This window comes from Plutella xylostella, chromosome 14 (genome assembly GCF_932276165.1).
Source record: "Plutella xylostella chromosome 14, ilPluXylo3.1, whole genome shotgun sequence".
Lineage (NCBI taxonomy): Eukaryota > Metazoa > Arthropoda > Insecta > Lepidoptera > Plutellidae > Plutella > Plutella xylostella.
Window position 1 is genome coordinate 5,827,133 of NC_063994.1, and position 12,556 is coordinate 5,839,688.

The 12,556-nt window shown below is 38.3% G+C and overlaps 1 protein-coding gene across 2 annotated transcripts; it reads right to left on the minus strand.

The window, feature by feature from the left end:
* Positions 1-5,235: 5,235 nt before the first annotated feature.
* Positions 5,236-11,759, minus strand: LOC119694661. 2 transcript variants are annotated; one of them, XR_007266970.1, is made up of 2 exons: positions 5,977-10,209; positions 5,236-5,855 (listed from the first exon to the last, which is right to left on the minus strand). XR_007266970.1 is itself a non-coding variant. In XM_048625239.1 (2 exons), the coding sequence occupies exons 1-2, from the start codon at positions 11,120-11,122 to the stop codon at positions 5,733-5,735; spliced, it is 999 nt and encodes a 332-aa protein (XP_048481196.1). In that variant the 5' UTR covers positions 11,123-11,759; the 3' UTR covers positions 5,236-5,732. The 2 variants fall into 2 exon arrangements, 1 of the variants encoding a protein (XP_048481196.1); XM_048625239.1 differs by lacking the exon at positions 5,977-10,209 and adding an exon at positions 10,247-11,759.
* Positions 11,760-12,556: the final 797 nt, after the last annotated feature.

The following is a 12,556-nucleotide window of genomic DNA, read 5'->3' on the forward strand; positions in this document are numbered from 1 at the left end:
AGTATTTTTAGGCGATTAGCCGTTTTCTTAGGAGGGGGACATTTACAACCTGTTACACTTAAAAAGTCTCGGAAACGAAAGATAAATGAAACTGAATGGAAGTGTAATCAGCGCAGATGTGCAGGAAAAACTATATTTATATTTCCAAAAATAATAAAGAAGTACCAGCCAAAACCATAAAATCTCCATGTTTCCTATCGTACAAAAAAAATGTTCTCTAAAAATATCTTTACAAAAGAGGCAAGCAATTTTAAAAATTTATATAGAGAAGACTTTGACCATTATATGAAAAGGCTTTTTGTTGCTAATAGAGTGCGGAAGGTTGATTTACAAATAGTGGTTGATAATCGGCAGATAATCGTAAAAGATTAAACATAGATACCATATCAGTTCTCATGATGACCAAACAAAGCATCAAAAATTCAATAATATACGATCCGCCGAAATTACTACTTAACAGCAACAACTGGAAATTTAAATAATTACCTATTCCTACTAACAATTATTGTATATTGTGTACGACGGCCGAATGGCGTAGTGGTTAGTGGCCCTGACTGCTATGCCGAAGGTCCCGGGTTCGATTCCCGGCTGGGACAGATATTTGTTTAAAGACAGATATTTGTACTCGGGTCTTGGGTGTTGATATTTATATTCAATATATATCTATCTATGTATTTGTGTAGATATATCAGCTGTCCGATACCCATAACACAGGCTCTGCCTAGCTTGGGGTCGGATGGCCGTGTGTGAGATGTCCCCACATATTATTATTATTATATTGTATTTACTTAATACCTACCTATCGTCCTGAATCTCCTGGTCTAACAAAGGTTGGCCCTAAAAGCCCAGGCCAGCCCAGGCCTATGAAGGCCCAGTTTAAATCCGTGTAATTAGATGCATTGCCGGATTAACTTTTCTATTTAGGGCTTTAAGCAGTGTAGAAGTAGTTTGTCGGTTTGAAATAATTTGTTGAAGTCGGTTAGTAACTATAATGAAAAAAATTCGAGGTACACTTTTGTCAGTTTATTTTCCAGGCCTTCATAATACGCACGTTAGCGCTTGCGCCATCTTCGAACATCTCCTCCAGTCGGAAATATTCGGTAAGGACCACGTACTACCCTAGCGTGCGATCAACACAGGCTTTCAGAAAAAGCCATCGGGTGTTAGCTGGGATATTTTATGGATTTCCACTTCGTAAAACTTCTGACACTCTTGAAGACGGATTACTCTTTTGGAGCTTCGACTGAAGTGTGCTCCTATAAGTCTCAAGAGGTCTTCGATTTTACGCAAGTAATATCCGGTATGTTTTCTTTCAAGTAGCTGAAAAGTGAGTTATGCTACCCAACCATGCTATTGGTCGTCGTGGGTCGCAAATCCGACAACATTTTCTAAAGCCTTTCCTCCTATTCCATAGTATCTCAGTTTCGAAATTAAAGTCTGATGGTTTACACAATCAAACGCCTTCGACAGATCACAGAAGTCTCCAATAGCATCGTGATGGTCTTCCCAGGCGTCAAATATGTGCTTAATTAACGCAGTACCGGCATCGGTTGTTGATTTGCCTTTTGTAAAACCATACTGCTGGCTATGAAACAATCGAGCTTCATTGAAATGCAAAAGCATCTGATTGAGTATGACCCTCTCAAATATTTTACTCAAAACTGGAAGAACCGAGACAGGCCTGAAATTTGCAGGGTCCTCCATATCCCCACTTTTGAACAGAGGTATAATTTTACTCAATTTCATAAGATCTGGGAACACACCTTCAGCGATACATTTATTAAAAATGTTAGCCAAAATTGGGGCGATTTTATTAATAATAGAAAGAACAAATTTAACTGATATTCCCCACAAGTCTTCAGTTTTCTTCATATTTAATGACTTAAATGTTTTTATAATAGTTAATGTATTAATATATCTGAATTTAAATTCCTTATCTGTTGAAGGTGCGTTCTCCTTCGTCAGGGCTTCAGCTAATGTAGCTGAAGAATCTAGGTTGCAAGTAGTCACTAAAGGAACGTTCGTAAAAAAACTCTTCAAAGACTCTCGCCACCTCGTCGTTTGTTGTTATATGACACAACACAACCGCTCTGAATAAACGTAGAAACTGACTGACTGGTGACTGGTGGACTACGCTCGACGCATTTTCCGTTTGATATGAAATGACCCATTTGACCGAATAGACGCGACCGATGTTACGCTCGACGCATCATCCGTCAGATATGAACCGACCCTTAATTTTTTTTGTAACTGAACGGAGTAATTTTTTTTTCTTCTACTCTTGTTCACATTTTACCCAAGTTTTTTAAATAATAACTCTTGTAGCTTTACCCCATTGTAATAAAAACATTTTTCCGTCATGTTCCCCTATTAAATTTTTGTCCCTTCAAAAATCTGAACTGGAATACGAGGTATCCATCAGAGGTACAGTTACAGCGTCCAGTGTTGCGGAATTGCGAGCAAATAGTGGAGCTGGCTATAAACTTTCCCTCTGAGGATATCCTCGAGTCCGGTTTGGATTCTAAAAAAGACTTACAGGGTGTGTTCGAGGTTTTATCTAAGATACAGGCCAATTTTGAGTGTGTTAAACCAGACAAAGCACTTGTGCAGCGGACACGGAACATGTTATTACACCATTTGCATCACCGTTTAAATAGGATGCAAACGGTTGATTTAGATAGGGTCGCTTATGAGGAAACCGTATCCATATACATATAAATCCTATATGGAAAAAATAATTTCATTGGAAAATATGAGTATTGACCCTCTGTCAATACCCACTGCGGAACCTTCTGTTCCCAGTACAAGCGTTCTTTGCGTCTCTTCGGTGACCTGTGAACGAGGTAGTGCAGGTCAATTATGCAAGCTTAAATATAATGACAAAACTTGCGTACGTGCATTCGTTGAACGTGTCGGATTCGTTGAACGGAATTCTTAGGTCACGAAACCTTGCCGACGGTAAATTTCTTGCGTATGCGACGAAATATTGGTCAACTGTCCGAATATAGACGACATTTGCCGTTCCGCTGTGTCGGAAGCTGGAAGACGGCGCACTGGTTTTGGTGTAGAGTTGACCAATATTTTAAGCATAGACAGAAGGAATATCCACCACCACCACCACCAAAAGAAGACAATGACTGCGAACTTTATGGAAAATTACTAGCAAAAAACTGCGTGAACTGTCACCGGATGCGAGGAAACTATTTGTGTATAATATAGACACATTGTTTATAAATAGAATTAAAGAGAGAGGAAATGCAGCGACTGGCTAATAATTAGAGTCTGAAAGAATCAAAGTGCAGGAAAAAACTAACGAACTACTCTTTACATTGCTTCAGGTCAATAGAAATATTTTAGATGTTTTAGGGGTGTAATTTTTATATTTTATTAAATAGTTTATTATTATATCAAAGTTGTTATGTATGAAATATAATTATCTTGATTTAATTTCAGTGACAAACTGACCGCCCTTGGAGAAACACTTCGGGTAGATAATTAAGATTTCATAATGCCTGTGGGTTTGCTATTCATGTCCATTTAAATGGTAGTTCTGAAACAATAACATTGTGATAAGTACATATTATGAATAACATTAACTTAATTGAATTAGTTATAATATATTTTACTATCACAGCGCACTAACTAAAACCAATTATGTAGGTAGGTAGGAACCATGACATACTTTGGGCAGTCAGCGATAGACAATTTATCTGGCTGGCTTATCTTTTCTACACTAGAGCTAAGGAGTACCTACTTAAACACTGAATAATTTGTAAGTTTTGTTCACTCTGTTACATAGTAAGTATATAAATACTAACATTCTGTTTAAGTAACTTAAATAATCCCAACGGGAGTGCGACTGGGACTGGATTCTTTTATACTTCTTGATACAGGTACATAAATAGTCTTTGAGTCATTGTCAAATCCACTATTAACCAAGTTATGGTTGTATATGTTTTTAGGTTATGTCTTGCATCTGAAATCATAAAATGTTTCGTAAATAACTATACCTACACGAATAAGCAGAATATTTAGAAATACGGTTGGACTTTCTCACTTTATTTATTGGATTAATCGTCACGACGACGTGCACCAAATTTTCCTTACAATGAACACAAAATCCAAAAACGAATCCAACATGTAAACATTTCACTATGTTTATAGCTTACCTTTTAGGAAAACTTCTGTAATTATGAGATCTTTGATAATTTAAGATCCTTACTGTTAACAAACATATTATGTAAAACACCATCTAGCGGCAGTCGTCTGAACTCGAATCAAATCAATCAATTCCACTTGCATATATACATAGTTAGCTGTTCCAGATTATTGCACTAGATGGCGTTAGTTATCGACAATTCTGTTTTACCAACACAAAAACGTAAGACATTTGTAATGACAGATTTCCGTCTCTCTCTCTCACCGGACGGCCATTGCATCAACAACGTTCAATAATATAATTAATAATTTCTACCATCAAGCTCTTAATTTATGGGGATCCTACACTTATTCATGGTGACCCCGAAAAATAAATTAAGAAGCAAAGTGAAATTCAGCTAGCCCCCTCGGGAAATAAGAAGATTTCGGACGGGCGGTGATACGGGACCACGCGGCAGCGTCCATTGTGGGCCCCATTCAAGGCCTATCTTCAGAACCATCAGCGTTCACGTGGCGTCATGGCGCAAGCAGACCCCGCAAGGCGACAGCTACAAGCATCCTTAACAAGGCAGCGCGACGTGAACCGAAAAGGAGCTGACCACGCGGCGGCGTGGACCGGAAACCGGAAGAGAGCACCCTACAGAGCCGGGAGCACCCCGCCAGAGACGATTTAAAGCTAAGTATCTACCGATCACTTAAGTTGGCAAAACTTTCTTATCTAAAATCCCCATAAAAATGTCACAACCGACTATATCCACAGACATACCATCCGGACAGACCTTAGAATCTGATAGGCTCAAAGAACTTATCAAAAGGCGTGGCACCATAAGGGGAAAATTAACACTCTATATCAAATTCCTGTCCACTTTAAAAAAAGACCTTACGTCGAGCAAATTATAGATTTAGAACTTCGAACCGGCAGACTGACGAATGAGTTTACTGAATATGATTCAGTGCAGACAAGTATTGAGACTCTCTGCACTAACATGGATAAGCAACAAGCTGTAAGGGAATCCTTTGAAGATAAGTATTATTTTACGCCTGCAGTAGTAGGGTGTTTGATTAAAACTCGAACAGTATAATTGTCGACGTATATTTGGGCATAGTGACCCCTTAGCAAATGCTCGATAAAGAATGATCCCTGAAATGAGCTCCCGACTACTTTTATATCATTACAAAAAAAATGGCGCTTACTTGGCGCGGCGGCGGGGAGCTCTCCCTACCTTACCTCTATAATTTATTAAGTTTGTATAAACTGCTACTAATACATTAACTATTATGAATTTAATTTAATATTAATTATTGATATCAATTACACACCATAGTGACTATGTATTAATTAAGTATTAACTAAAAACAAACATAAATTAAATGATAAAATAAGGAAACAGTGGTAACGGAAGTAACTTTAAGTAAGAAAGATGCAGAGTTGAAATATAATGAATCTACTTGAAAATCATTCACTAAAATACCTAATAAATGCTAACAATAATATATAAGACACTTCGCTTTATATTTAATCACTGCTTAAGTAAATTAGTCTTGTAACTTCTGCTGATGCTCGATCATGTTGCTCATGTCCGGAGGTTGGTGGCGCTAGTGGTTGCGGAAGCCGCTAACACTCGGCCATCCTGCACGGGCCGTGTCCCACGGCCCCCATCCGTTGTAGGCTTGGCTCGCCCAAAGAGTCCAGATTCCTGAAGAAAAAAATGTTCAACACAGTATATTTGCTTTCATAAACATTTAGTCTGAAGGAGATTGATCACACAGGTCACACAGTAAGTGGGAATGTGCTAGATGATGTAATAAAAGACTCACATAGCGGTCGAATCACACAGTAAATTGGATGTAAGTATCTGTTTGATAATGTAATAAGGTTTCATCACACAGCGGTTTAATCACACAGTAAGTAAGTATCTCTGATAAAATATAAAATATCCGTCGAATCACACAGTAAATAAATAAGTAGGTATCTGTTTGATAATATAATATGGACTTGATCACACAGCCATCCAACCACACAGTTCTTTGATAATGTAATTTAAAAGATCTTCATCAAATATATCTGTTTGATAAATGTAATAAGGACTTGATCACACAGCCGTCCAATCATACATTATTGTGTTGTAAAAATAGGTAAGGACCTTAGAACTTTTAGTGTAGCTGTTAAAAGTAGCCAAAAACATATATTGTATATTATCATGATTATTTATTTAATCACTAAGTACAATAATTATGTTTATTCTTTCTATCTCATACACACGCACACACACGGTTACTCATTAATTTTATTTATCTTACATAAAATTAGTATTATACTGGTGTAACTACTGAAACCTACGCAAGATTGTTAGTAGTTGGTATAGGTATATACAATAATATACAAATATCACATCTTAAGTTAATTTACATATCCTAAAATTTTATTGTACCATACAAAAATATATACAACATATTATTCATTGTTACTTATTGATTAAATGGAATGCTAATGCCTGCTAAATACATTACGATTACTTATTCATTGATAAATAGAACACGCATTTGCTACATCCACCAGCTTCTTATGTTTTTAGCTTTCTAATAAATCTATCAGGTCGTCGCGGTCGACCTCTTGATCACTGCCTGAAGATTCTTCTTCAGACATAACAGTTTTGTATGGTCGTAGCACTTCTCCTCGCACTACAGCGCTGAACTTTTTGTAACCTTTCAGACCTTTAATGCTACATATTGTGTATCGATCTAGCGAGTGATCAGCTTTACACACTCTGTATGGACCAGTGTATAGACCATCGAGTTTGCGAGTAATCTTTGCCTTCGCGTCCCTAGCTATTCCACCTTTCCATAAGACAAGCTGCCCTACATTATATTTTTTAACGCGCTTACGTTTACTGTCAAAACGCGATTTCATGACAGTCATATTCCTATCAATCCTTAATTTAGCATTATCTCGTCTAACTTGTAATTGTTGTTGTTGGGTCTCAGAGTTTTGAGGCTCACCAGTTGGAATAGCCGGGAAACGGCTGTTAGAGTGACCAAACATTAGACTGAATGGTGATACTCCCGTTGTTGCATGAACGGTATTGTTTATACCCCAGACAACATCAGGTAATTTATTGTCCCACGTACAGTCAGATTCTGACATTGTATTCAATCCGTTTAAAATGGTCCTATTAACCCGTTCTACTTGTCCGTTCGAACGAGGGCTAGCTATAGCATTCAGCACGTGTTTGAATTGCATTTCCTGGGCAAACTGTTTGAAGTATCGGCTAGTAAAGGCTTTGCCCCTATCCGTTATTACTCTGGAAGCGTTACCGAACTCAGTGAATATCTCTTTAAGAAGTCTTATTGTTTCAATAGAACTGCAATTCTTAGCTACCTTTGCAAATACAAATTTTGTAAAGGAATCTATAACTACTAAAATGTAGGTATTTCCTTTACGCGTCTTGACAAAAGGACCCAAATGGTCCGCATGTAGAGTATGCATAGGCACAGCTGCTTTCTCAATAGGATATAATTCTCCCTCTAGCCTACCATGATTACCTTTTCCGAATGCACACTGTATGCAAGAGTTTAAATATTTACGGATAAATCTGGTCATTTTCGGAAACCAGAACTGAGCCTTAATCGCTTGCTCACACCTATCAAAGCCGGGATGACCTATTTGGTCATGAAGTTTTTGTAAAATACCGTATTTGGCTAACTTTGGGACCACGAACCGTTCGCCCGCCAAAGTCTTTCGATAAAGAACGCCGTCTTTAGCTACATAATTATTTGAAATGTTAGGACTAACGTTTGGCTCTTTTAATTGAGTTAAAATGTGCTGTATATTATCGTCCTGCATTTGTAAAGTTACCAACCAGTCAGAATTATCTATCATTAGTATGTGACTTGACACGGGATTTCTACTAAGAGCATCAACATGCTTCATCCTTTCCCCAGGTCTATACTCTATTTCAAGATCGAAGTCTTGGATTGTTAACCACCATCGAGCTATGCGCGGAATAAGGTCCTTCTTTGTCAACGTCGTACGTAATGCTGCGCAATCTGTTACTACTTTAACCTGTATTCCAGTTATATATATGCGAAATCTTTTCAAGGACTCTACAACCGCAAGTGTCTCTAACTCATAACTGTGATACAAGCTCTCTTCTTTAGTAGTGACTCTACTAAAATAGGCAATAGGTTTTAAACTACCATCCGTCTGATACTGCATGAGTATCCCGCCAAGTCCTAGTTTGCTCGCATCTGTGTGAAGCTCAGTTTTTGCATCCTTGTCATAAATCCCTAAAACAGGTCTTTCCATTAACCGTGTCTTTAAAGTTTGGAAAGCTTGTTCCTGCTCTACACCCCAAGTAAACTCTACATTTTTTCTGGTAAGCTCCGTTAAAGGTCGCGCGATTTGAGCAAATCCCTGAATGAATTTTCTAAAATATGATGTTAGACCTATGAATTGTCTAATTTCATGGACATTGCCAGGTTTTTTATAATTAGCAACACAATTAACTTTTGCTTGACCAGGTTGTATAGTTCCTGCAGTTATTTCATGTCCTAAGTATGTGGCACTATCTTTAAGAAACGAGCATTTTTTTAGATTGAGTTTTAAATTAGCCTCATTTAAAAGCTGTAAAACCTGTTCAAGGAGCTCTAGGCCTGTCTCTACCGAATGGGTTGGAATCATTACGTCATCTAAATATAGAGCTATATCTCTACTAACTCTACCTAGAGTCATCTGGATTAATCTTGAAAATACCGCTGGAGCATTAGCTAAACCGAACGGCATTTTTAAAAATTCGTATTGGCCTGATGGTGTAACAAATGCAGTTTTATTAATTGACTCTACATCGATAGGAACCTGATAATAGCCTTGAGCAAGATCCAGGGTTGTGAAGAAACACTTCCCAGATAAACGTGTCACTTGGTCTTCTATATGAGGCAGGGGATACCGATCCTTAACGGTGCGTGCATTCAATGCTCTATAATCTACGCATAGCCTATAGCCTTCATCTTTTTTCTTTACAAGCACTACAGGACTAGAATATTCTGACATGGATTCCCTAATTATACCTGCTTCTAAAAGGTCTTCCACTTTTTCGTTAACTATTTCACTTTCTTTGTGAGATAATCTATAAGGCTTGCAATATACAGGTTGATTTGTTGTTGTATGGATGTGCATTTTAATTAAATTTGTGCAGCCTAAATCTTTGGTATCCCTCGCAAACGAATGACTATAGTTGTTTAGTAACCGCAATAATTTTTCCTTATCCGAGTCATTAAGTGAACCCATATTTATATCCGATTCAGTTAATATATTATCATTATATACACGTGAATCACTCGTTGAAGTTTCATTAATGGTAAACACTTCCATACCGCATTCACTGGTTTGCTGTGTCATTAGCTCAGCCCTAGCTATTAAATTGTGAGCGGTCCACGTTATATCCTCACTACCTAGATTAATGACCTCTAAGTACGAATTATGGGAATTTATTACCGTCTCCGCAATAAAGTAGCACAAACTACCTAATTCAAAATAGACTGGTTTTGTCAAAAACACGTGTTCCTGTTCATCATTACATTTTAAATAAACTTGTACAAATGTTCTACATTTCTTAGGCAACACAACGTCACTAGTCAAATAAACTGCAAACTTATTTAAACAATCGAATTCACTCAGTTGTATATCTTTTAACGCATTAGTTAAAATGTGAGTAGGTATAAATTTTACCGACGTTGACGTGGTAACCAAACTAACATTGTTCTGGTTTATCATTGTTTGTCCAATTATAAGGTCTATGTTTGGCAATTCACATGAAGTTATTTCCACACAGCCTACTAATTCTATATCATCGATCAATACTGTAACTTTGCCTGTACCAACTGACTGCGTTCGACCTCCCCCAAATCCCTTCATAACAACTACAGATGGCTGTATTTCAAGTTGTAATTTCTCTGCAGCCGGAAGCGAGAGTACATTAAGCTTGCTTCCGGTATCGATGTACGCAGTAAATTGGTACTTATTAATTAATACTTCACGCCTATAAACATCAAGATAAATATCATAAGTTATAGCCAAAATACGACCAACCTTTTGGGTTTGCTGCTGAGATCGCCCTGCCGCAGACCAGCAGGTAGCCGAGGTGTGTCCGGCTCGCTGGCAGGTCTCGCAGTGTTGCAGCGTGCGGCAGTCCCTGGCCTCGTGTCCCGGTCGGCGGCACACGTAGCAAATCTTGGGCTGATGGAGCTGGGTCGAAGCTCCACTGGACGAAGTGCCGGCAGTGCCTCTTCTCCATGTAGATCTTCCGCCCCCAATGTGAACTTCTGACCGAGCTGCTTCCACCCGTTTGAAGTTTTCCAATGAAGAAAGATAGCCGTAGTACAGTTGCTCTGGTGTATCGCAATTGTATGCTTTAGCGTTGGCTCTCAGTTCAGCTGGAAGTCCTCGGATTATACAGGAAATGGCCTCTTCACCGTCGATGTTACATTTTTTCAACAATGAAAGTTTCGTGTGGTAGTATTTTGTCATACCCTCCGTATCTTTTTTTTTCCTTGCCAGCATAACCTCTAGCCTGTCGACAAAGTCCGTAGATCGAGGGAATGCAGTTTTAAGGGTTGTCTTCCACTGATCCCAAGTCAAATTATAATCTTCCAGGTCATCATACCAGTCTCGTGCTGACCCACACAAGCGCAGCTGCATAATGTATTGTCGATCGATGCTTCTCCAGCCATAAATGTCGCCGAGTTGATCAATTTTGTGCAGCCATCCAGATACGTTACTCGTTTCATCAGGACGGAACTTAGGTACAAGTTCTGCATCAGATGGTGATACACGTCGTTTCTTTTTGGGAACATACCCGTCTTCATAAGAAAAAAAATCTTCGTTTTCTTCTTCGTCAGTCGACACTTCTGCACCTCGTTTTCGTTGTCTTCGTCTTCCAAGGCCGTTTATGTACGGGCCCGACATTTTTCCAGTCCACTTGTGGTAGCTTTGCGTAATCCCACTTCTGAGGTTTTACGCCTGCAGTAGTAGGGTGTTTGATTAAAACTCGAACAGTATAATTGTCGACGTATATTTGGGCATAGTGACCCCTTAGCAAATGCTCGATAAAGAATGATCCCTGAAATGAGCTCCCGACTACTTTTATATCATTACAAAAAAAATGGCGCTTACTTGGCGCGGCGGCGGGGAGCTCTCCCTACCTTACCTCTATAATTTATTAAGTTTGTATAAACTGCTACTAATACATTAACTATTATGAATTTAATTTAATATTAATTATTGATATCAATTACACACCATAGTGACTATGTATTAATTAAGTATTAACTAAAAACAAACATAAATTAAATGATAAAATAAGGAAACAGTGGTAACGGAAGTAACTTTAAGTAAGAAAGATGCAGAGTTGAAATATAATGAATCTACTTGAAAATCATTCACTAAAATACCTAATAAATGCTAACAATAATATATAAGACACTTCGCTTTATATTTAATCACTGCTTAAGTAAATTAGTCTTGTAACTTCTGCTGATGCTCGATCATGTTGCTCATGTCCGGAGGTTGGTGGCGCTAGTGGTTGCGGAAGCCGCTAACAATTACCAATCCATAGCTAAAGCAAAATATATCTTACAAAAACTATTAGGGAAAGTCAAGCTGATAGCAGCGAGGCCATTAAATACCCAGACATCTATGCGAATATTTTAAATAGTGTTTCGGCAGACTGTCCCAGGCGTGAGCCCGATGCCTGGCGATTAGTAAGTACCTACCTAATTTATATTGTCAAGTTGTCATTTAAATATGACTAGGCTCATTTAATGTAAAATATCTACGTACCCTTACAAAGTTACAAAACTTGTAAAATTAATTTAGTTTTTTTTCCGTTTTAGTACTACAACGAGTATAAATCAAAGGTTCTACAAAAAATTAAAAAAACAGAAGCAGGAGCTATCAGCAACAGGTAATGATAACTAACTGTTATTGTATTAGTCACAATCTGAACAAATATTCAAATGACTTAAGTTGGGTATTCACTATAGGCAAACTCAGGTCGAGCAGCCTCAACTTTATGCTTCAGTCTGAGGCTGCTCACTCTGAGAGGAAGGCTCGAAGCACATTGTGATCAGCTTGAGGCGAATCTCCTCAGCTTGATCCGCTACGTGGGCAGTTTAACCAACCCTCTCACTTACCACGTCGACTACCTTGAGTGAGTGAGCGTCAGGTTGAGCAAGTGTCTCCTAGCAAGGCCTCTAGTGGATACCCTGTTATAAGCTGTTTTTATGTTTTTATATGTTCCAGGAGGAGGTGAATATAATGTAAAAGATCTGACTCCTCTTCAGGAGGGTCTTTTCGCTATACTGGGGAAAGATGTTGGGGAGCCTTTGCCTGGTGTCCGCC